The sequence below is a fragment of the Cotesia glomerata genome, linkage group LG4 (genome assembly GCF_020080835.1).
Source record: "Cotesia glomerata isolate CgM1 linkage group LG4, MPM_Cglom_v2.3, whole genome shotgun sequence".
Lineage (NCBI taxonomy): Eukaryota > Metazoa > Arthropoda > Insecta > Hymenoptera > Braconidae > Cotesia > Cotesia glomerata.
In genome coordinates, this window is record NC_058161.1 from 18,040,393 (window position 1) to 18,064,666 (window position 24,274).

At 30.6% G+C, this 24,274-nt stretch overlaps 1 protein-coding gene and 1 long non-coding RNA gene across 3 annotated transcripts in view; both read left to right on the plus strand.

Moving 5' to 3' along the window:
- Positions 1 to 973: 973 nt before the first annotated feature.
- LOC123262898 lies at positions 974 to 7,277 on the plus strand. The gene is made up of 3 exons (XR_006509056.1): positions 974 to 1,532; positions 3,132 to 3,249; positions 7,145 to 7,277. It is a non-coding gene; the product is annotated as an uncharacterized LOC123262898 (long non-coding RNA).
- A 142-nt stretch (positions 7,278 to 7,419) lies between these two features.
- Positions 7,420 to 24,274, plus strand: part of LOC123262886 (growth hormone secretagogue receptor type 1-like) — a 60,572-nt gene continuing 43,717 nt past the window's right edge. For both annotated transcript variants that reach the window (XM_044725368.1, XM_044725369.1), the window contains exons 1-3: positions 7,420 to 7,626; positions 7,706 to 7,833; positions 11,544 to 11,706. In XM_044725368.1, the coding sequence (XP_044581303.1) occupies positions 7,533 to 7,626; positions 7,706 to 7,833; positions 11,544 to 11,706 (385 nt within the window). In that variant the 5' untranslated portion in view covers positions 7,420 to 7,532. The remainder of the gene's footprint in view (positions 7,627 to 7,705; positions 7,834 to 11,543; positions 11,707 to 24,274) is intronic.

The following is a 24,274-nucleotide window of genomic DNA, read 5'->3' on the forward strand; positions in this document are numbered from 1 at the left end:
TTTTAAGCTCTGAAATTATTCTTCGTAATCAAAAACGATCCGAGAAAAAATGACGAAGTTATGTCAAAAAAACACTTTTTTCGGTTTTCTTTCGTTCTCGATATCTCTCGAACGAATCAACCGATTTTGACCGGATTAGCGACGATCGGCGTGGTTTTTCAAGCTTAAGGGCAAATTAATTTTTGAAGTTGATCAATAGAGCCGTTTAAAAGATATTCCAAAAAAACCACTTTCAAAAATGATTTTTTTCTTATTTTTTTTGAGATTTTTCAAAATTTCTCAAAATCTATCGGTTCGAATCGGTTCAAATTCTCAGGAAATCTAAGTTTAAGGGAACTTTTTAGAACGCCGTTTAGTACGTTCCGATCGGTTCAGTCGTTCAAAAGTTATAAGCGAGTCACATAGTCACACACACACACACACACACACACACACACACACACACACACACACACACACACACACACACACACACACACACACACACACACACACACACACACACACATACAGACATAGCGACAACCTCGCGGGGATAGTCAGGGAAGCTTCCTGTGACCTTCAAACGTCGAGATCTGATGAAAACTCGATTTTTGCAAAACGGGGTGAAAACAATAACTTCCCAATTTTTGAAAATCTTCGATTTTCTTAGCGGAAAATTAAAAATAGTTGGAAAAAAAAAGCACCCTACTATAGATATACGTATATATAAAAAATATATGAAAATGCATGTGGGTACTCAAATGAAAGCTCTTGATGAGTGTAACATTGGGATGAGCTTATATCTTTCAAAGCCTCAATATTTAAAAAAGTACAGTGCAATTTAACAAAAGTCATTATTGAATAAAGCAAAATTTTATTTATTTATAATTCACAAGTCACGGCAGTTACAGTGACTGCACGGTTGTTAGTATTTATATTAAACTCAATCTCAAAAACTATATTATTAATTTCCAGCTTGAGAAGATGCAATAACTTTAATTACTGACCATCATTCACAAAAAATGTTTGTATTTTAAAATTCTCATTATACAAGTGATGAATAACTAAAACTAACGATGGACCGAAATGAATAGACTCAACAAGAATATTTGATCGGTGTCGCGCAGGCGCATATTTTTCGCGACAATAAAAAAACGTTGGCGCGCGATGCTCTCTTACGAAAACGTTTGCTTATAAGTTCAGTTTACCGTCAAGTTTCGCGGCGCGTACAATTAGAGGATCTAACAAGCATCATTCAATCTCACGAGAATAAGCACTTCATTAGTTATAACTTATAACAGAATAAATTAAGCACCTGATTATCATGACATGATTTATTCAATGTTTCTTGGCAAGATTAAGTTTGTTAATTATCACCGCAAATGATTAAAAATTATTTAGCCGCTAATTTTGTTGTTTAAAAATGATTTTTGAAGTTCATCATAAGAGAGTGAAAATGTGACTTTTGGTTTAAAAAAATTTGCGTAATAATTTTGTGGTTTTTGGTTTTCATTTTTTGTTACTGTAGTTAGGAACTAATTTTTTTTATGGTAAGAATTAAATTATAAAAATTATTCAAAAATTTTTTCTTTATTAAATATTATTCAAGCTTGAATTTTATAAAAATTGCATGAATTTTTAATTAAATTAAACACGTGCAAGACTTACTTAATTAATTAATAATTCTAAGAACAAATTTTTTATTAAATAAATATTAAAGTAAAAACAAAATTTTATATTAATTAAAAAATGAAGAATATTTTTTTTGTGGTAAAATTTTTTAGAATAATAAAATTAACGTTTGAGCTTCTGATCAACAGTTGTCTGCCGAAAGATCAGAAATAAAAAATATTTAAGCACAAGAATCTTGAGAAACTTTGATTATAAAAAAGTAAAAATACTTTTATTAATTAATTCCATTTATTAGGTTTAAATGAAAATAAAAATTGAATAAATTATAGTTTAAAAAACATAAAATATGCGTTTTAATAAAAAACAAAACTAAAAAGTGGAAAACAATTTTTTTAATTATTAACAAGTGGGGTCAATCCTATTTTTAGCCATGAAAAATGAATAAATTGTTGAATTATCATACTTTATTTTTAAATTCTTTGTTTTTACGGCGGATTTATGGTGATGATAACAAAAATATTAAAAAATTAATATTTCAATTGAAAAATCAACTTTTTAAGTTCAAAAAATCGTTATTTTAGCAAATAATCTCAAATAACTTTTATTCTCAAGATTATTGAAGACTTTTGTCTTCAAGATTATTGCTATTTCTTTTGCAATTTAGATGTGTATTGGTTAATATTTCACCTAGATTTGGCGAAAAATAGAGTTGACCACACTTGTAATTAATTACTATAACTTTCAATAAGTTTAGAATCAAATTAGAGTGATTATCAAAAAATTCATTTTTAATTTATTATTTTATTTTCCGGAGCTTGATGAAGTCTTAAGAATAAAGACGAAACGTTGCTAATCAATGATTGTTAAAATTGATTTAACTGTGTTTTTCCAACTACCCGTGATCCTGATATTATTCAATAATAATAATTATTGTTATTATCAAAAAAGTGTATTTTGTTGTAAAAAAGCGTAGAGTGCTTGTTATCAATTGTTATAAATATTTTATTGACAAATATTGGGAAAAGTAGAGTTACTATATCAAAATCTCTTAAAAAGCACCCCCCGCTTTTTTACAATAAAATAAATTTTTTTTTTCAATCACTCTAATTTTATTTTAAACTTATTGAAAATCATTTTCAATTTTTTAGTTTTGTTTTTTATTAAAGCATGTTTTGTACTTTTTTAAACTATTATTTATTTTTTTAATGTTAGTTCGACTTACCATCAAAGCGTGTTTTTTTAGTATTTTAAACTATATAATTTATTAAGTTTGTAACTATATAGCTCCCTGTATTGAGAGTGGGTAATTTGGGCGCCAGCTGCCGTCTTTGAATGTACTAACCGCTTCTCAAGGTCATTCCCCGGTAAACTTAAAATCGCTAATTCTGACGGTATTAGGATTCTTGATACCCCGACAAAATATCTCGGACAAAATAAATATCTCCGGACGAAATGTCCCCGAGACTAAATATCAATGCGACAGAATATTTAAATATATAAATATTAATCTTTTTTAGATTAATAATGTTGAATAAACTCACACGAAAAACCATGATAGAAGGGCACAATACAGTAACGAGCTTATGATTCGGCGTATTTTTTTAGATAAACACACATAAAATCACGTTTAAATAAGTAAGTTTTTACATATTTTTTTAGAATTTTTTTATTGAAAAATTTAATTATTTAAGATATTTTGTTCACACAGAAAAAAAGGTTCACTTGAGCCAAGAAAATATTTTTTTTTCCTACTTATTTTCTTGAGCGAAAAATAAATTTTTTTTTGACACAAGAAATTTCACTTATTCCAACAAAATTAATTCTCTTGCTTTAAAAAATACGTATCTTGATCCAAGAAAAATTATTTAAGTCAAGAAAATCTTGTTGTTTTGAGAAAATTCAGCCTCTTGCTCCAAAAAATTTAGTTTTTGATAAAAGAAAATTTTCTTGTCTTGAGAAAATTTCTCTCTTACGCCAAAAAAATAAATATAAAGATAGAAGTAAATTTTCATTAATATTTTTATTGATTAACATGTCAAATGGAAAGATCAAATAATATTTCATTCAATATGTATAATTGCACGCTAAAATAATATAAAATAGGTATCAAATATTAAAGAGAAAAATTTTCTAGGTGAGAAAATTTTTTTCTTAGCTGAAGTAGGTGGCGCTGCTTCCCTACACTGATAGAAGGATTTCTTAGCATTTAAGAAGATTTCTTTGTATTTAAGAAATCATTTCTTAAACATCATTTCTTAGCATTTAAAAAATATTTCTTAGTATTTAAGAAATATTTCTTTGTATTTAAGAAATATTTCTTAGTAGTTATAATTCTTTATATTTAAGAAATATTTCTTTGTATTTAAGAAATAGTTTTTAAATACTAAGAAATGATGTTTAAGAAATGATTTCTTAAATACAAAGAAATCTTTTTAAATACTAAGAAATCCTTCTGTCAGTGTAAAGTATCTAAAAATCTTGATCAAATATAAAAATTTATTGTATCAAGTATTTATGATAATTTGAATTAAGAAAAAATGACTTCCACCAAGAATAGAATTTCAAGAAAAATTTTCACTTCGGCCAATACAACTTCGGTCTTCCTTCAGGCACCCGACAAATTTTCTTGAGCCAAGAATTTTGTTCTCCAGTCAAGAAATTTTTCTTTCTGTCCAGGGATATTTTGTCGGGGGGTCAAGAATTATGGGACTATCCTTACGATCCCGATCAGAATAATGAGTTAAACTTATTAAATTATTATATTATCATCGGTCCTTAATAAGTGTGCAAAGTTTAAATATAGTCTGACGTTTTACTGAGTGGAAATTACGTTCAAAGATTCCGTTACATGGGTGATTTTTACATGGGTTACATGGATTCTCTGTAAGAACGTCTTAAATCTGTACAAAATTGTTCGACCAAATTATTTTTGATTTTATTAGAAAAAAAATTAACAAGGGCTACAAAACTATCAGCTTAATGATAATAAATAAACAGCCAATTTAATTTTTGTTTTTTCGATATTTGTGTGTCTTTTGACACATAACATGACAGAGGACTGTTTGCCAGGAGACTGTTTTTTTTTTTATAAAATTGAGAAAAATCAAGCAAACTATTTCAATGCATTCAACTTTTCAAGTTCTCAATGAATGTTTACGTTAATTAGAATAATATTAAGACTATGGATCCAATTTTATAAATAAATTATAAACAAAAATTAGGAAAACGGTTGACCCTGAAGGCTATCCCTGCAACTTCCCGCTAATTCCATACTTAGGGGCTTAAAATTGCACCAATGACGTTTTGAGCTCTTCGAGCTCAAAAATACAATTTATGGGTTATTTTGGGCTCTCCAAGCTCAAGGAGATTGTTTCCCTATGCTTTTGAGCTCTTCAAGCTCAAAAGTCTGATAGGGATTTGATGACACTATTTTTTGAATTTTTAAACCGCAATAACTTTTGAATGAATAAACCGATTTTCACGCGGTTGGCAGCATTCGACGCAGTTTTTCAAGCCTCATAAAGAATCTCAAATTTTGAATTGATCGCGCTAGGAATTTCGGAGTTATTCCGAATAAACACTTTTTTCGGTTTTCTTTCGTTCACGATATCTCTCGAACGAATCAACCGATTTTGACTGGACTGGTGGCGATCGACGTTATTTTTTGAGGTTAAGAGCTGATTAGTTTTTGGAATTGAACCATCAAGCCGTTTAAAAGTTATTCCAAAAAAACCACATTTGAAAAAATTTTTTTTTTCAGTTTTTTGAAGATTTCTCAAAATCTATTGATCTGAATCGGTCCAAATAGTTTTCAAAATCTAAGTTTAGTCAAGCCCTTTCGAATGGCACCAACCGCGATGAAATCGGTCAAGCCGTTCAAAAGTTATAAGCGGTTCACATACTTTCACACACACACACACACACACACACACACACACACACACACACACACACACACACACACACACACACACACACACACACACACACATACAGACACCGTGACAACCTCGCGGGGATAGTCAGGGAAGCTTCCTGTAACCTTCAAACGTCGAGATCTGATGAAAACTCGGTTTTTGCAAAACAGGGTGATAACAATAACTTCCCGATTTTTGAAAATCTTTCGAAAGGGCTTGACCAAACTTAGCTTTTGAAAACTATTTCGACCGATTCAGATCAATAGATTTTGAGAAATCTTCAAAAAACTGAAAAAAAAATTTTTTTTAAATGTGGTTTTTTTGGAATAACTTTTAAACGGCTTGATCGTTAAATTCTTAACAGCTCTTAACCTCAAAAAACCACGTCGATCGCCACCAGTCCGGTCAAAATCGGTTGATTCATTCGAGAGATATCGTGAACGACAGAAAACCGAAAAAAGTGTTTTTTCGGAATAACTCCAAAATTCCTAGCGCGATCAATTCAAAATTTAAAATTCTTTGTGAGGCTTGAAAAACTGCGTCGAATGCTTCTAACCGCGTAAAAATCGGTTTATTCATTTAAAAGTTATTGCGGTTTAAAAATTCAAAAAATCGTGTCTTATCAAATCTCTATCAGACTTTTGAGCTCGAAGAGCTTTGAAGCATAGGAAAGCAATCTCTTTGAGCTCGGAGAGCTCAAAATAACCCATAAATTGTATTTTTGAGCTCGAAGAGCTCAAACCGTCATTGGTGCAATTTTAAGCGCCTAAGTATGGAATTAGCGGGAAGTTGCAGGGATGGCCTTCAGGGTCAACCGTTTTCCTAATTTTTTTTTTTGGCTTTGAACCTCTGGCAGGGGACTGTTCTTAAAATGCCTGGGACAAACTTTGGTTTAATGAATTTAATGAAACAAATTAATTTTCGGTACTTTTCATTGAAGAAGATTGTTAGTTAACTAATTAAGTTTATAAACATTATGGACCAAATTATGTATTATGGACGAATAACTTAAAATTTAAACTTAAAGTTTCAATTTTGGGAATGGGACAGCCCAGGGGACTGTTATTTCGGTGGTTTACGAATTTATAGCAAAAAAACCAAAATTTATTTCATTTTAGTTTTCAATGCTCTAAGTAGAATTGTTTTTTTACTTTCGTAATAAATTTTTTTTAGTAACAAAATAACAATTTTTCTAGTAAAAAAATGCCTGGGACAGCAAAAAATCCTTACAGAGAATCACCCACATACATACGAAGCCAATAAAAAATTTTTCGGTCTCTTAAAAATTTCCATTGAACTCATAATTACGGTCAAAAGAATGGAACTATCTAACTTATATAACACTTGATTACAAAATCATTAATCACGGTTATAATTTATCAATTACAAATTATTTTAACTTTATTAGTATACATCCGACCGAAACACGATCAAACGAAATGCAATAACAAAGTAACTGACTACCAGAAGTGTTATCAGTTGTCATTTATCTCATAAATCATAAATAATTTCATAATTGCTTGCATTAATAATTACGCAACTCTTTACACTTGTCGTATGATTCATACTTTGTAAACATATATGTTAAATACCGATATTTTTTTTTTTTTCAGATTTACGGTTCTGCAAAAAATGGAGCTCAGAAAAATTGATACTTTCTCAACATGACAACCGCCGAGCTTAAATTATTTACAATTAATAAAATAAAATCTTACTATGAATTTAATTATTTTTATTGCACTAATAATGGTGAAAAAAAGTTATGAAATATTTATTACAAACTGCAAAATAAATATGATTTGTGAAATAGTGATTATTAAAATACCAAAAGAAAAATTTAATTGTTATACTATTAAAAAAATATTAGTTGATATTTAATATAAATAATTCCAGTTAAGTGATTTAAATTTATTATATTAAAATGACGTATTTAGTATCAATATTATTTTATCTCCTTAAAAATCGTTGACAATAATACCAATTTATTGTTGAGTATTAAAAATGTTAACGACTGTATCGGTGCCGGCTTTTGAGCTGAATTCATCTTTTTACACTACGGCGTTTGGTAGCAGCAGTACGTTAGAAGGATTTTCAGGTAAATAAAAAAAATATAATATTTTTTCCACAACTCGGCTTTTTAATTCTGTCGTTGATAATAAATTTTTCCTTAAAAGTTTCAGTAATTGAACCAGATAACAGCACTGCTGCGTCAACGCCTTATATGTTACCCGAATATATAAGAGCAACATCGATGGTAGTTTGTATAACTGTAATGGTGCTTGGAATCATTGGAAATTTAATGGTGATTATGTTTATTGCTTCATCAGTTTTTTACGTATAAGTATATCCTTATATAAGAAAGGTATTGGCGCGTAATAAGGTTTAGTTAAAGGATACTTGTAATAAAATTTAAAATATACGATTTAATTAACAAGTTTTTAGGTTAATCATCATTCAATTGAATTTTCTCATGAAAATAAACAACAAAATGGTTACTTTTACTGTGAACAAAATTAAAATAACGCAACAATTACGCCTTATTTTATTATAGTAGAATAAAAAGGCCTATAAATAATTTCAACACTGATAAAAAAAATTAGGAAAACGGTTGACCCTAAAGGCCATCCCTGCAACTTCCCGCTAATTCCATACTTAGTCGCTTAAAATTGCACCAATGACGTTTTTGAGCTCTTCGAGATTAAAAATACAATTTATGGGTTATTTTGAGCTCTCCGAGCTCAAAGAGATTGCTTTCCTACGCTTTTGAGCTCTTCGAGCTCAAAAGTCTGATAGAGATTTGATAAGACACTATTTTTTGAATTTTTAAACCGCAATAACTTTTGAATGAATAAATCGATTTTCACACAGTTGGCAGCATTCGACGCAATTTTTTAAGCCCCACAAAGAAACTTAAATTTTGAATTGATCGCGCTAGAAATTTCGGAGTTATTCCGAAAAAACACTTTTTTCGGTTTTCTTTCGTTCACGATATCTCTCGAACGAATCAACCGATTTTGACCGGAATGGTGGCGATCGACGTGGTTTTTCGAGGTTAAGAGCTGATTAGTTTTTGGAATTGAACCATAAAGCCGTTTAAAAGTTATTCCTAAAAAACCACATTTGAAAAAAATTTTTTTTTCAGTTTTTTGAAGACTTCTCAAAATCTATTGATCTGAATCGGTCCAAATAAATTTCAAAATCTAAGTTTGGTCAAGCCCTTTCGAATGGCACCAACCACGATGAAATCGGTCAAGCCGTTCAAAAGTTATAAGCGGTTCACATACTTTCACACACACACACACACACACACACACACACACACACACACACACACACACACACACACACACACACACACACACACACACACACACACACACATACAGACACCGTGACAACCTCACGGGGATAGTCAGGGAAGCTTCCTGTGACCTTCAAACGTCGAGATCTGATGAAAACTCGATTTTTGTAAAACGGGGTGAAAACAATAACTTCCCGATTTTTGAAAATCTTCGATTTTCTTAGCGGGAAGTTAAAAATGATTTGATTCAAGAAAAACTTTTTCTTCAAAATGTAATTCTTGTTTTAAGTAATTCAATTCTCTTAACTTAAGAAATTGATTCTCGAATCAAGAAGCTTGTTTTAAAATAAGATATGTACAACTTCGCCCAAGAATTTCTTTTTCTTGGTAAAGATAGACGGTAACATTGGTTCAAGATATTACCGACTTGTTCCAAGTATGGCGCGACTCGAAAATTAAGATATTATTTTACTTGTTTTAAGCATATAAATTTTTGTATTTTTGCTATTCTCTGTATTAATCCAGGTTCGATTCCTGGTCTGGGCCGTCCGAATTATTTTTTCAGTCAAATTTACCTTTAATGACAAATTTATATACGAATTTTAAAATCGTTCATGCCTGTAGGGAATACAGACGAACGATATTATAAATTATTAGATAAATAATTAGTTAAAAAAATTCGTGCAATATACTGGACAGCCAATAAAAAAATTCAGATTTATAGTATTAACCAGTCTACAGAAAATATATTGTATTATTTTTAATGTTATTATTTACTATGTTAAACAAATTAAATGTTATTGAAATATATTTTATGTGCCTGACAGATTATTTGACTTGATATAAGTGCACTCATATTATCTTGTAAGTTCGATATAAATAAAAAAAATCAATTTCAGTTCCGAAAAAACTGCTTTTTTTGACATGTCGAGAATAGAGCGCTACCTCAACGCTTTGCTTATAAGGCGTGCAATTGAGATTGTCTAATTATTGCTAACAGTAAAATTTTGAAAATGTAAAAGCTACAAAAAGCACATAAGAGTAGGAAGAAAAAAAAATAGTGATGCGACTAGGGAGTTCCCGGGGTGTCAGATGCCAATAAGTGGTACATTTGAGTAATCCTTCAGAATGAAAAGCTTTTAACTCATTAAAAAATGCTCTGCAGTCACTGTAAATTCGATTGATCCAATTACTCAAAGGACAGAGAAAAAGAATCGATGTAATGCACAGAGTACGATTTATGGAGAAGAAAAATAAATTTATTTATTTGATTTGCAAATTATTAATTTCTATGATAATACAGTTAAATTTTTACAATAATATAGAAATTTCACTGTGAAAAATCGTAAATAAGTCTGAAGTTTTTTTGGGGGAAAAAAGGGGAAAAATTTTTTTTTTGCATTTCTGCATATTTCATGAAAAAATACGATAGTTCCCAAAGAAAAATTTTTCTTATACGCCCTTATAGCATCTATACACTGGAAAAAAATTAACTTGACTCAAGAAAAAAATCCTTGAACCAAGAATATAATTTTGAAATTTCTAAAATAAGTTTTTAAAATTTCCTTAAATCAAATAAAAATTTTCTTAAATCAAGAATTTTTCTACTCAAATCAAGAACGTTAAGTTCTTCAAAATTATATACTTGATTGAAAAATATTTTTAACTTCCCGCTACGAAAATCGAAGATTTTCAAAAATCGGGAAGTTATTGTTTTCACCCCGTTTTGCAAAAACCGAGTTTTCATCAGATCTCGACGCTTGAAGGTCACAGGAAGCTTCCCTGACTATCCCCGCGAGGTTTTCACGGCGTCTGTATGTGTGTGTGTGTGTGTGTGTGTGTGAAAGTATGTGAACCGCTTATAACTTTTGAACGGCTTGACCGATTTCATCGCGGTTGGTGCCATTCGAAAGGGCTTGACTAAACTTAGATTTTGAAAACTATTTCGACCGATTCAGATCAATAGATTTTGAGAAATCTTCAAAAAACTGAAAAAAAAATTTTTTTCAAATGTGGTTTTTTTGGAATAACTTTAAAACGGCTTAAAAGTTCAATTCCAAAAACTAATCAGCTCTTAACCTCATAAAACAACGTCGATCGCTACCAGTCCGGTCAAAATCGGTTGATTCGTTCGAGAGATATCGTGAACGAAAGAAAACCGAAAAAAGTGTTTTTTCGGAATAACTCCAAAATTCCTAGCGCGATCAATTCAAAATTTGAGATTGTTTGTGAGGCTTGAAAAACTGTGTCGAATGCTTCTAATCGCGTAAAAATCGGTTTATTCATTCAAAAGTTATTACGGTTTAAAAATTCAAGAAATAGTGTCTTATCAAATCTCTATCATGCTTTTGAGCTCGAAGTGCTTTAAAGCATAGAAAAGCAATCTATTTGAGCTCGGAGAGCTCAAAATAACCCATAAATTGTATTTTTGAGCTCGACGAGCTCAAAAACGTCATTGGTGCAATTTTAAGCGCCTAAGTATGGAATTAGCGATAAGTTGCAGGGATGGCCTTCAGGGTCAACCGTTTTCCTAATTTTTTTTCTGTGTAACGCGATATTAAATCAATTAAAAATCATCCATTAAATTTTTAGTGTGAATCAGAAAAAATAATCCTTATTTTATCAAATTCACTCTATAAGATCAAACTTTTTTTTCCTCAACTTAAAGTTGACATCTTCATTCACAAAAACTTTTTCGCTTACTTTTTTAGGTTCCACTGGTCGTATTTCGTGGGAAGGACATGAGGAATAGTACAAATATCTTTCTAGTGAATTTGAGTGCAGCTGATTTGTGTGTTTTGTTAATTTGTGCCCCGACTGTTCTTGTTGAAGTTAATTCCGGACCTCAAGTGTGGCCGTTGGGAGAACATATGTGTGAGTATAAATCAAATCATATACATAAATATAGCTTGCAAAAACTAATCCGATGAATCAATCTAATTGAATTGATAGTCCATCGCACTGCTTGAAGGATTGAATCACTATAATCTATAACTTGTAACCACGCGATCGATACCTTACATGTTAATCTGACGTAAGCCTCTTCATCTAATGGTACCCGAGATATTAGCATATCAATGCATGGTACTTACGTCCGTCGACTCGAAGGTAGAGGCCGCGTAACCTTGAAAGTGGGTGGCCAGAGTTCGTAAATCAGATGGACATAATGCATCTAATTATCGAAGTGAATTTATCGCGATCGAGATCAAACAATCCTTAGATTGTTGTTGATTAAAGTCGCGCGTCAATTTTATTTTTCATTCCGATCTTCTCTTCCCTTTGATCTTCTATTCCCTCTTCTCTTTCATCATTCACTCTGCTCTGTTCATTCAGTTCATCGAGGTCGGCGATAATGTATGTTGTTTGCTACATACTTAAGATACGATGAGTTGTCAATGATTATTTATTTCTTCTGGTTAATATGTAGTCATCGTTACTCTACTGATTTGGTGATTTCTATCTATTCAATTATGAGATCATAATATATATTTACAAAAAATAAAAACGTTGAAAATAATTTTGAATAAATGGAACATTCCATGCGAAATGGGAAAATTACTAAAATTGCACGCCTCATAGCGCGAAGCGCGTGAGGTTGTGCTTTATACTCGACTCGTTAAGGTCAAGCAATTTTGTGATCTTTTAATGCCTCTATCACAAACATATTACACTTATACAATGATATAAGTAGATGTACACCGAAAAAACACTTAAATTAAACCATCTTTTACTTTCTAAAATCATTTCATGTTGCTATTTTGAAACAAAAAACGTTTTGAAAACAATTTTACGTGGACGTCCGGATGTCACTCCATTTTGGATGTACCAACGATTACTCCCGAACAAATTGATATTTCAAGACCGGACCTTTTTTATTAGTTTAAAAATCCGATAAACTGAGTCCGTATTTCATATCAGTTGCCTAGTTTACGTATTTTTTTTTTAATTTAACTTTTATTAAAATTCACTACGATACAACCGTACAAAGCCAAACGAACTTTTCTTATTTGTCACGTGAAAACTATGGCGCCACTTGATCAAGCTAGATTTTTGTAGACTGCGTGCGCATATGACAAGAAAAAAGGGCGCTGATATTTAAAAAAAAAATAAAAAATATTCTGTAAGAAATTACTTAATTATAATTTTTTTTAACTTCCCGCTAAGAAAATTGAAAATTTTCAAAAATCGGGAAATTATTGGTTTTACCCCGTTTTTCGAAAATCGAGTTTTCATCAGATCTCGACGTTTTGAGGTCCTAGGAAGCTTACCTGACTATTCCCGCGAGGGTGTCACTATGTCTGTATGTGTGTGTGTGTGTGTGTGTGTGTGTGTGTGTGTGTGTGTGTGTGTGTGTATGTGTGTGTGTGTGTGTGTGTGTGTGTAAGTATGTAAACCTCTTATAACTTTTGAACGGTTGAACCGATTTCATCGCGGTTGGTGCCATTCGAAAGGGCTTCGCCAAACTTAGATTACCTGTTAATTTGAACCGATTCGGACCGATAGATTTTGAGAACTTTGGAGAAATCTAAAAAAAAGTAGGAAAAAAAATTTTTTCTGAAGTGGTTTCTTTGGGATAACTTTTAAACGGCTTAACCGATCGATTCCAAAAACTAATCAGCTCTCAACCTTGAAAAACCACGTCGATCGCTGCCAATCCGGTCAAAATCGGTTGATTCATTCAAAAGTTGGTGCCGCTAAACCATAGCAGAGTTTTCTGTTTTTTATTATTTGGTTTTTTTATTTTATTTTAATCAATTTTACTGTGGAAAACGAGATTATGAGGCGTGCACTTTTGAATTTTCCAAATGTTTTTATTCTATAAGTTTATTGAAAGCTGTTTTCAACTTTCTACTGCTTTGCAAGTGAAAACGGTCGGCTTCCTTTCGCCACCTACCGGCTGTCGCGGAACTAATCACTCAGATACCTATGGGACGTACAAAATTACAATATTAAATAAATATGAGTGACAGCACGATCGAGTAGTTACTTCACACAAAACAGTAATGGAAGAATAAAAATTAACTAAAAAGTAGTGAGGAACTAAAATAAAATTAAAATCTTTTCAACAGCTACTCTATATTCTTTAAAAACAAATGTTTATGAATTATGACATATTTATTTGTATTTATTAGCCGTGTATATACTGAAGTTTAAATTTAGCCGGTGAATTTAGAATTAACATTAGACGATTAAATTCAAATTTTCAGCGCAGATGTTGCCATGAGTAATATTGTAGCATAAATTTAAACGGTTCCACAAGTAAAATAATGCTACTCTTATGCTTTCTTCTTGAGGCACTGCTAAGTAATGGCAGGATTCCAAACAACTTAATGTCACTTTAAAGTTATTTAAGGTAAAAATTATTAAAAGTATAATAATATCTGCACAGAAAAATTAATATTCGTGACTCAACAATTTTGTTTTTTTTTTAAATTATTTTCATTATTTTCTAACGTAAGTATTTGTTATATATTTTGCAGTATTTCTGGTTAAAAATCTTTTTAAATTATATTTATCCTTACTTGTTCACGCAGATATCTTCTATACAATCGATAATTACATAGCTGCGGCTAAAATTTTTTTTATCCTTATTACATTGTTGCGGTCAATATATTGTAATTCGGCCATGGAATGGCAAAATTAAAAAAAAAAAAAAGAAAAATTATTTACTAAAAAATTCCATGTTCAATTTACTTGTGTTTTGAATTTTCTATTGAAAATTTTGAACTGTAATTTATTAATAAAAATTCTTATTTTTAATTTTTGAAAAATATTATTACGAAAAACTACTACAAAAACAATTTTTTAAAAATTTCATTGTAATTTTACACTTTTTTTATCATTTTTAACTTCCCGCTACGAAAATCGAAGATTTTCAAAAATCGGGAAGTTATTGTTTTCACCCCGTTTTGCAAAAACCAAGTTTTCATTAGATCTCGACGTTTGAAGGTCACAGGAAGCTTCCCTGACTATCCCCGCGAGGTTGTCACGGCGTCTGTATGTGTGTGTGTGTGTGTGTGTGTGAAAGTATGTGAACCGCTTATAACTTTTGAACGGCTTGACCGATTTCATCGCGGTTGGTGCCATTCGAAAGGGCTTGACCAAACTTAGATTTTGAAAACTATTTGGACCGTTTCAGATCAATAGATTTTGAGAAATCTTCAAAAAACTGAAAAAAAAATTTTTTTCAAATGTGGTTTTTTTGGAATAACTTTTAAACGGCTTAAAGGTTCAATTCCAAAAACTAATCAGCTCTTAACCTCAAAAAACCACGTCGATCGCCACCAGTCCGGTCAAAATCGGTTGATTCGTTCGAGAGATATCGTGAACGAAAGAAAACCGAAAAAAGTGTTTTTTCGGAATAACTCCGAAATTTCTAGCGCGATCAATTCAAAATTTAAAATTCTTTGTGAGGATTAAAAAACTGCGTCGAATACTGCCAACCGCGTGAAAATCGGTTTATTCATTCAAAAGTTATTGCGGTTTAAAAATTCAAAAAATAGTGTCTTATCAAATCTCTATCAGACTTTTGAGCTCGAAGAGCTCAAAAGCATAGGAAATCAATCTCTTTGAGCTTGGAGAGCTCAAAATAACCCATAAATTGTATTTTCGAGCTCGAAGAGCTCAAAAACGCCATTGGTGCAATTTTAAGCGCCTAAGTATGAAATTAGCGGAAAGTTGCAGGGATGGCCTTCAGGGTCAACCGTTTTCCTAATTTTTTATAGAAATTTCAAATATATAAAAGTTTATTGTAAAAAGTTTATAAAATCTAAAAGTGCCAGTGATCGGCAAAAAAAAAAAATTTTAGATTTCTAATTTTTCTTTATTTATAAAATTAACATTTCTATTTGTCACACTAATAAATATTTCAATAACTAGTAATTAGACTACCGTTTAATTACTAATTATTCCAATAATGAGTAATTTGAATAGTTTTTCGAGTTATTATTCAGACAAATAGTAATCAAGTCACTCATATTATTAATTATTTGAACAATTAGTAATTGAATAATTTCAAATACTAATTATTCAAATAATTAGTAATTGAACTTATATAAGTACTAATTATTCGAATAATTAGTAATTAATATTCTTCAATTATTAATTATTAGAATAATTAGTAGTTATATAAGTTCAGTGCACGCCTCATAATCTCATTTTCCACAATAGAATTGATTAAAATAAAATACAAAGAACAAAATAATAAAAAACAGAAACCCCTGCTATGGTTTAGTGGCGCAATAATTCTAAGGTGAGGAAAAAAAAAATACTATAATAAAATGTATGTATAAATATACAAATACACACTGAGAAAAAAGTATTTTGATAATCAGAATATAAGTCAGTTCAAGACCTATACTCTGCGCAGTAATTTATAATATATGCTCTGTCACTGCCATCGACGTTTTAACACTAACAGTTAGTTTATTTATGCACTGGTAAAAATAGAATTCAACTAATATTTATTATATTAGCTTGAAAAAAATTTATTATTACACTTTTAATTTTAATTTTAATTTGTTTTGTTAGCTTTATAAGTCAATTGATTTGTGCCAGTAAAGTGAGGTTATAAACATCTAATAGTCTGTTACATTGGTATACTGATAATCAGTATACCTAGGTATTGTGAAAATCAGTATACTTATTGTGATAATCAAAATACCACGTATTCTTAGTAGCACAATACCAAGTATTCTGATTATCAAAAGAAATATCCTTAGTAGCAAAATACTTTTTTCTCAGTGCACAGTCGTATCTTAGTTTTTTATAAATAATAATTCAACGACAGTGAATTGAACGGTCATATTAATTGAAAAAGTCCTTAGTGTGTTATTTTAGATGATAAAAAAAAAATTATTCCGGTAGGATTATTTTTTCGAGCAATTTCCCTGCCACATACACGGATCCATAAACACAGACATACGGACGTCCAGGAAAGATTATTTTTAATGTTATTATTTACTCTGTTAAACAAAATAATTTTTATTGAAATATATTTTATGTGCCTGGCAGATTATTTGACTTGATATAAGTGCACTCATATTACCTTATTTACATTTTTAAAGATATAAGCTCACCCCGACATTACCCTAGCGGTTTTGTAAATGCCGAAAAAATGTCGCAATTATACAGTATTAATGCGGTATTTTTTCAGCATTTTTTCGGTTGTTTTGGTCAGTTTTTTTATCGAAAAATTACGGAACATTTACCGTAAAAAAAAAAACCGTAAAACCATATTTAAAAAATGGTGTCAAATTAAATAACGCTCGGACTGGGATTCGAACCCAGAACCTCCTGGGGACATGTCATCTACTCTACCATTTGAGCTACCCGGTCTATACCATATTGTTTTTTTTTTGCTTATTCTATATACATTAAGCCGTCCATCTTACGATAAGCATATTTAAAATTAAATAATATAATTATATATGTGAAACAATATAACTTTTCGATTTTAGAAAATTTGCAATTTTCTAAGTGAGAAATTAAAAATTGAAATTGAAATTAGAATATATTTACTTAACATATGTATTATTTTATATTAATTATCGCTAAATACCTAATTAAAAAATAATATTCTACATATTTTTTATTCAAAAACAGTATTTGTTTTTGCAAAGTAGCGATGGAGAATAAAACGCAAAATTTGAAATTTTTCATTTTATTCATTTCTTACATAGAAGTGAACTAAAAATTAAACTAAATCTTTAATAACTGTCCATTATATCAGAAAATATTCGGCAATATTACTGTATTATTACGGTAATTATTTGGAATTTTTTGAGTAAAATTTGGGCATTAATGCGGTAATTGTATAGTATATTTTTGGTAACTGTACAGCATAAGTGCAGTATATATACTGGATAACTACAGTATAAAAACTGGCCAAAACAACTATAGTTTAACCGCATTATTACCGAATTATAACGGTAAATATACGTCATGAACATAAATGCCGAAAAATTACGGTATTTTTACGGCATTATCGAAACCGCGAGGGTACACTCATCGAGACCTTTCATTTGAGTACCCACATCAATTTTTCATATATTTATATATATGTATATATGAAAAATATATCAAAATGCATGTGGGTACTCAAATGAAAGCTCTTGATGAGTGTAACATCGGGATGAGCTTATATCTTTAAAAACGTCAATAGTTAAGAAAGTACAGTGTAACTTAACAAAAGACATTATTTAATAAAGCAAAATTTTATTTATTTATAGTTCACAGTCACGAAAGTCACATAGTGACTGCAAGGTTGCTAGTTGTTATTGAAATATATTTTATGTGCCTGACAGATTATTTGACTTGATATAAATGCACTCATATTATCCTGTAAGTGCGATATAAGCAAAAAAAATTAGGAAAACGGTTGACCTTAAAGGCCATCCCTGCAACTTCCCGCTAATTCCGTTAATACCTGGCCGCTTTTTTGAGCTCTTCGAGCTCAAAAGTACAATCTGTGTGTTGTTTTAAGCTCTCCAAGCTCAAGAAGATACCTTTTCTATGCTTTTGAGCTCTTTGAGCTCAAAAGTCTGATAGAAGTTTCATAGAACACTATTTTTTGAATGTTCATACCGCAATAACTTTTGAATGAATGAACCGATTTTTACGCGGTTGGCGGTATTCTACGTAGTTTTTTAAGCCTTATAAATAATTTTTAAGTTTCAATTGGTCAAACTAGAAATTTCGGAGTAACTCTGAAAAAACACTTTTTTCGGTTTTCTTTCGTTCACGATATCTCTCGAACGAATCAATCGATTTTGACCGGATTGGCGGCGATCGACGTGGTTTTTCAAGGTTGAGAGCTGATTAGTTTTTGGAATCGATCGGTTGAGCCGTTTAAAAGTTATCCCAAAAAAACCACTTCAGAAAAAATTTTTTTTCCTACTTTTTTTTAGATTTCTCCAAAGTTCTCAAAATCTATCGGTCCGAATCGGTTCAAATTAACAAAAAATCTAAGTTTGGCGAAGCCCTTTCGAATGGCACCAACCGCGATGAAATCGGTTCAACCGTTCAAAAATTATAAGAGGTTTAAGAAAGAAAAAGAGCAAATAGCAGAAGATAGAAGGAAGGTAGTTAACACCTTAGCCACCAGAAGGAAGAGCAGTAGCTAGATCCTCCCTTCACGAAGTAATGCCTGACGGCGGTTTCCATGAGGGATTAGAGGAAAGAAGGAAAAGGGGTTTAGGGTTTAGTGGGTAGGGGCGTTAGTGTCGAGTTTTAGTATGACGCTGCGTCGAGTCGCCACATATCCAGGCCAAACAGCTATGCCTAGAATCCGTAAAAAGGATTCCCCCCCATAAAAAAAAAAAAAAAAAAAAAAAAAACACACACACACACACACACACATATACACATACAGACATAGTGACACCCTCGCGGGAATAGTCAGGAAAGCTTCCTGGGACCTCAAAACGTCGAGATCTGGTGAAAACTCGATTTTCGAAAAACGGGGTAAAACCAATAACTTCCCAATTTTTGAAAATTTTCAATTTTCTTAGCGGGAAGTTAAAAATCAATTTCAGTTTCGAGAAAACTGCTTTTTTTGACATGTCGAGAATAGAGCACTACCTCAACGCTTCGCTTATGAGGCGTGCAATAAAAAACTAATAAAAAAATATGTCTTCACACTATTATCACATTTTTGTCTAGATTCTCTTTTTCCGGCCGATCAATTCTCCGGAAATTTAAACAATAATCACACCCATAATCATAAACACTTTACTACCTACTATTATTATTCAAAACAGATTAATGATGCGAAAGTTGCCCGAATTTAAAGCAAAACATGAAGTAGCAAATTATAAAACAATCTAAATTTATCCATACGTACACGTATGAACCTGTAGCTGATGTAAAGAGAAATTGATGGTTTGTAAGCATATAAGGGTCGTGTAAAATATGAGGGTGTTTGGTGTGTTAGATAACGATTGAGCGTCTGGCTTTTATGAAACGCGAATAATTTATTTTGAATTTTCGTAAATAGGAAAACTTTTTTTTGAATAAAATTGTATAAACCTCATACGAAATTTTTTTATTTTCAATCTTGTGAGTTCAATTAAGAGTTGCTTTATTTTTATTTAGCCACTTAAGTTAAAGCTTTCAAAGATGCACTCTCAAGCAAGTCATGAGATGACATACAGCCGTTGTATAATTGAATGCATTCTGCATTTAACTGAGACTTTTGACAGTTAACGTTTGCTTCGCACGTACTTAATAGTAATTTATGTTTTTACGCCTTGAAGTACTTAAATAACTTACATTATAACAAGACTTTTTTTAGAACATATCAAGCTTGGAAATATTAAATCAGAAATATTATCACGATAAACAATAAACTTAAGTGGGTGATAATTGACGCAATCCACACTGCGCAAGCTTTCAAAGTCTGTAATGTCCACGTTTTCAAAATATAATTAGCTAATTAGTCCCCAGCTCGAAATTTGCTCGCCGGAGTCCAGGGTCATAAACGGGGATCACATTATCAATAACAAAATCTAAACAAAACACTTCATTTTAAATAAATCAAAGAAAAAGGAAACCTCTTTATTGGCCTGATCATGTTAATAAACGATATAAACAATATAAGCAAATTAAACAATATAAACAATACATTAGAACACTCTTTTCACACATATTCGCGGTTCAAAATCATTAACGCGGTTCAAAATCAAGAAACAATATAAGCAATATACACTAATACAATAGAAACTTTCTATCCAAACATACACGACGGTATTCACGGTTCAAACTCAAAAAAACGCGGTCTACAAAATACTAACTAGTTTTCCAGTAACACCCCCTCCCCCCTCAGGGCGACTAGCCATCATCCCTGTGGGGTCCTAAACTCTACCCTGAGAGCAAGTGGAGAGTATCCTCCTCGCTCCCACCTACACGGCTTATGATCACCTACCGTACCTCAGCTGAAGGCTTCGGCACGGGGAGTAGCACTTTCATCCGGTCGGTTCACGATACTTACCTGGGCCTTGGTCAGACTCCAGGTAGAGTATCATCCTCTAGAATTACTTGGTGATGAGTATTCGTCCGAGTAATTCTCCCGAGAAAGAATTGCATCTCCGTGCCAAAATTTTGGACTTTATCATATTTAAAATTTTTACTTAAAGCGAACGAAATTGGAAATTTATCGCCATCGATCCGGCGTCATCGAACGAGCATTTAAAAATAATTATTTATTATTTTAATCGTAATTTCCTTCATTTTCTATCCATTCGTCTCGCCAAATTCTAAGTTTTTATTTTCGAAACTCAATTCTTTATTATTTTAATCGTAATTTCCTTCATTTTCTATCCATTCGTTTCGTCAAATTCACAATTCTTTATTATTTTAATCGCAATTTCTTTCATTATATATCCATTCGTTGATTTTGCATACTAAATTGTCCTTGGGACTTATAAAATCTTCGCTTACCTAAATTATTTCTTACAAAATAATAATCGTCATTTCTTTCATTTTATATCCATTCATCGCTTTCCCATACTAAATCTTGTTCGGAACTTAGAATAATTTTCCCAGTCTTTTAACTTCTTTTACAATTAATTTCTTTTTTAATCATACCTCCGGTAACAATAATATAATATTATTAACTAAATAAATACAATAATTAAATAATAATCGCCGCACTAATAACAATAATTGTTTCTATTAATTTTTAAGTAATTAATCAAAATAAACTAAAATACTCAAATACAAAAAATAAAATCTGGGTCATAAGTCTCGCTGCAATTACTAATTCAAACTTTATAAATTGAACTTTGATTACTCCGTAAAATAGCAAGTGTTTAAAGCATGTGTGCTTGGATCCATAAAACTTTTTTTTAATAATGAATTTACACAAAAAAAAAGGCTAAGAGAAGTTGATTCTTTAATTAATAATTTATTTATTTTTAAGGAGATCCAAAATTTGCAAACCTGAAAATTTGTAAATTCAATCTACGTAGCCTAATAATTAATAAAAAAATAAAAAAAGCAGTAAGTTTCCGGGATCTTTAGTAAAATAATTAGGTTTGAAAATTGTAATTTTTACATGTAGGTAAATGGAGATTCCACCAGCCGTGTATTTGGTTAAGAATTTAATGCAATTAACAATTTAAAAAAAAATTTATTTTCGATGAATTTAATTGAGAAAATAATAAGCTTTCGATTAAAACAATAAATAAAGTAGCTTTCCGAACGTATTACGGAGCTATTTTATACTTTTTATGAAAAATCACTCGGAACTTGCGTTCTTTAAAGTCTTGTATTTGACTTGGCAACATCGCTTGCGCAGTTACCCAAAGCATAAGTAACCGCGGTTTTTTTAATCCTAGAAGATCTTGGTCATTTTAGTTAAACAGTAAACAAAAATAAATTTGAAGGTTAGGGAACTCTTGCGGTGTTGTCAAGTGTATACCGGCAATTCAGAGTGCTGTATTTTTTATTCGTCAATTAAATGTTAATAATTATTTCATGCGTAAATTTTTCGGAAATTTCCTCAAAAATGTTATTGATTAATTTAAAAATTAATTTTAAGATAACAAAAGTATTTTTACGTATGATTTTTTTATAGTCATTCTTTACAATAGAAGGGTACTTGGATCTCCTTCAGAAGATCCACCCAAAGTAGACAAATTTTTTAACCTTTCTGAAAATTTGTGAATTCAATCTACGTAGCCTAATAATTAATAAAATAATTAAAAAACAGTAGGTTTCTGGGATATTTAATTAAATAATTAAGTTCGAAAATTGTAATTTTTATGTGTAGGTAAATGGAGATTTCACCAGCCGTGTATTTGGTTAAGAATTTAATGCAATTAACGATTTTAAAAAAATTTTATTATCATTGAATTTGATTGAAAAAATAATAAGCTTTCGATTAAAACAATAAATAAAGTAGCTTTCCGAACGTATTACGGAGATATTTTATATTTTTTATGAAAAATCACTCGGAACTTGCGTTCTTTAAAGTCTTGTGTTTGACTTGGCAACACCGCTTACGCAGTTACCCAAAGCATAAGTAACCGCAGTTTTTTAAATGCTAGAAGATCTTAGTTATTTTAGTTGGACAGTAAATATAAATAAATTTGAAGGTTAGGGAACTCTTGTGGTGTTGTCAAGTGTATACCGGTAATTCAGAGTGTTATATTTTTTATTAGTCAATTAAATGTTAATAATTATTTAATGAGTAAATTTTTCGGAAATTTCCTCAAAAATGTTATTAATTAATTTAAAAATTATATTTAAGATGCATAACAAAAGTATTTCTACACATTATTTTTTTATAGACATTCTTAAGACTAGGAGGATACTTGGATCTTTCTAACAAAAAATTTTTTTTAAATAAATATTAGGGCTCTAAATAATAACCAGTTTAGATGAAATGAGTGAAAGTACATTATTTTAAAAAATTTATTGCAATAAAGATGTTTTTTGGTACGCAATAAAATAATCAAAACATTTTTAAGTTAGATTTAGATTTTTTATCTCTGCTTCGTGTCACGTAGGCCTTTGTAACAAATGCTTTTAATTAAAATACCACTCTTGGGTCGCCGACTTTATATTAAAGAAACACAAAATAAAGAAAAGGAGTAGCAGGCACACCCATTTCTTATTCACAGGGATTAAAAATGCATTTGATAACTAATTGACGTATTTAAATTGAAATTAGTGTGGTGGAATAATTTTATTAAGGACTGTTTATTAAAAAAAGAGTCACACGCTTAATCAAATAGATTGAGTGAATAGGTTGTCTATTCAAAAAGATCTTTTCTTGAAATTCGGCTTCTTGATTTGAAAAATTCGGAATTTTCGATGAAAAGTATGTTATCTTCGTGAGATACAATCAAATTCGACATTGAACAAACATTATTTTTCATAACTAACAATTATTTTGTTTTCTTCTAGGAGTTTTGTATTCTCAGGTCAAGAACAAGTTTCTTCATTAAAAATACCATTAAACGCTTTAGAAGATCAAATTTTCTACTTAAAGTCATTCTAAAACGCATTAGAGACTTATTTTTGATGAAATAGTAAATAGCAGAAATTCAAGGATTGTTGGTATTGTTGAAACAAGTCAGTAATATCTTGAACCAACGATACCAAGAATCTCAATTCTTGAAGAAACAAATTGTTGGTCGAATTATAGGTTATTTTGTTTGAGAATATCAAAGTGCTTCGTTGAATTAATAAAATTCTTTAATGGCGAACTTTTTCTTCCTTATCCGTGAATTTTATTTTCTTGATTTTGTTCGTTAATTTCTTGAATTAATTCGAGCTGAATATCTCCAAGCAAGAGTTAAATTTTCAAGATAATATTTTTCTTGAACCAAGTCATTTTTTTTTCAGGCTACGAATAATACTAAAAAATTGTTGTTTTTATTTTAGAATCTTGTAACTCATTAATGGATTGTCATACTGGTAACAATAGAACATATTC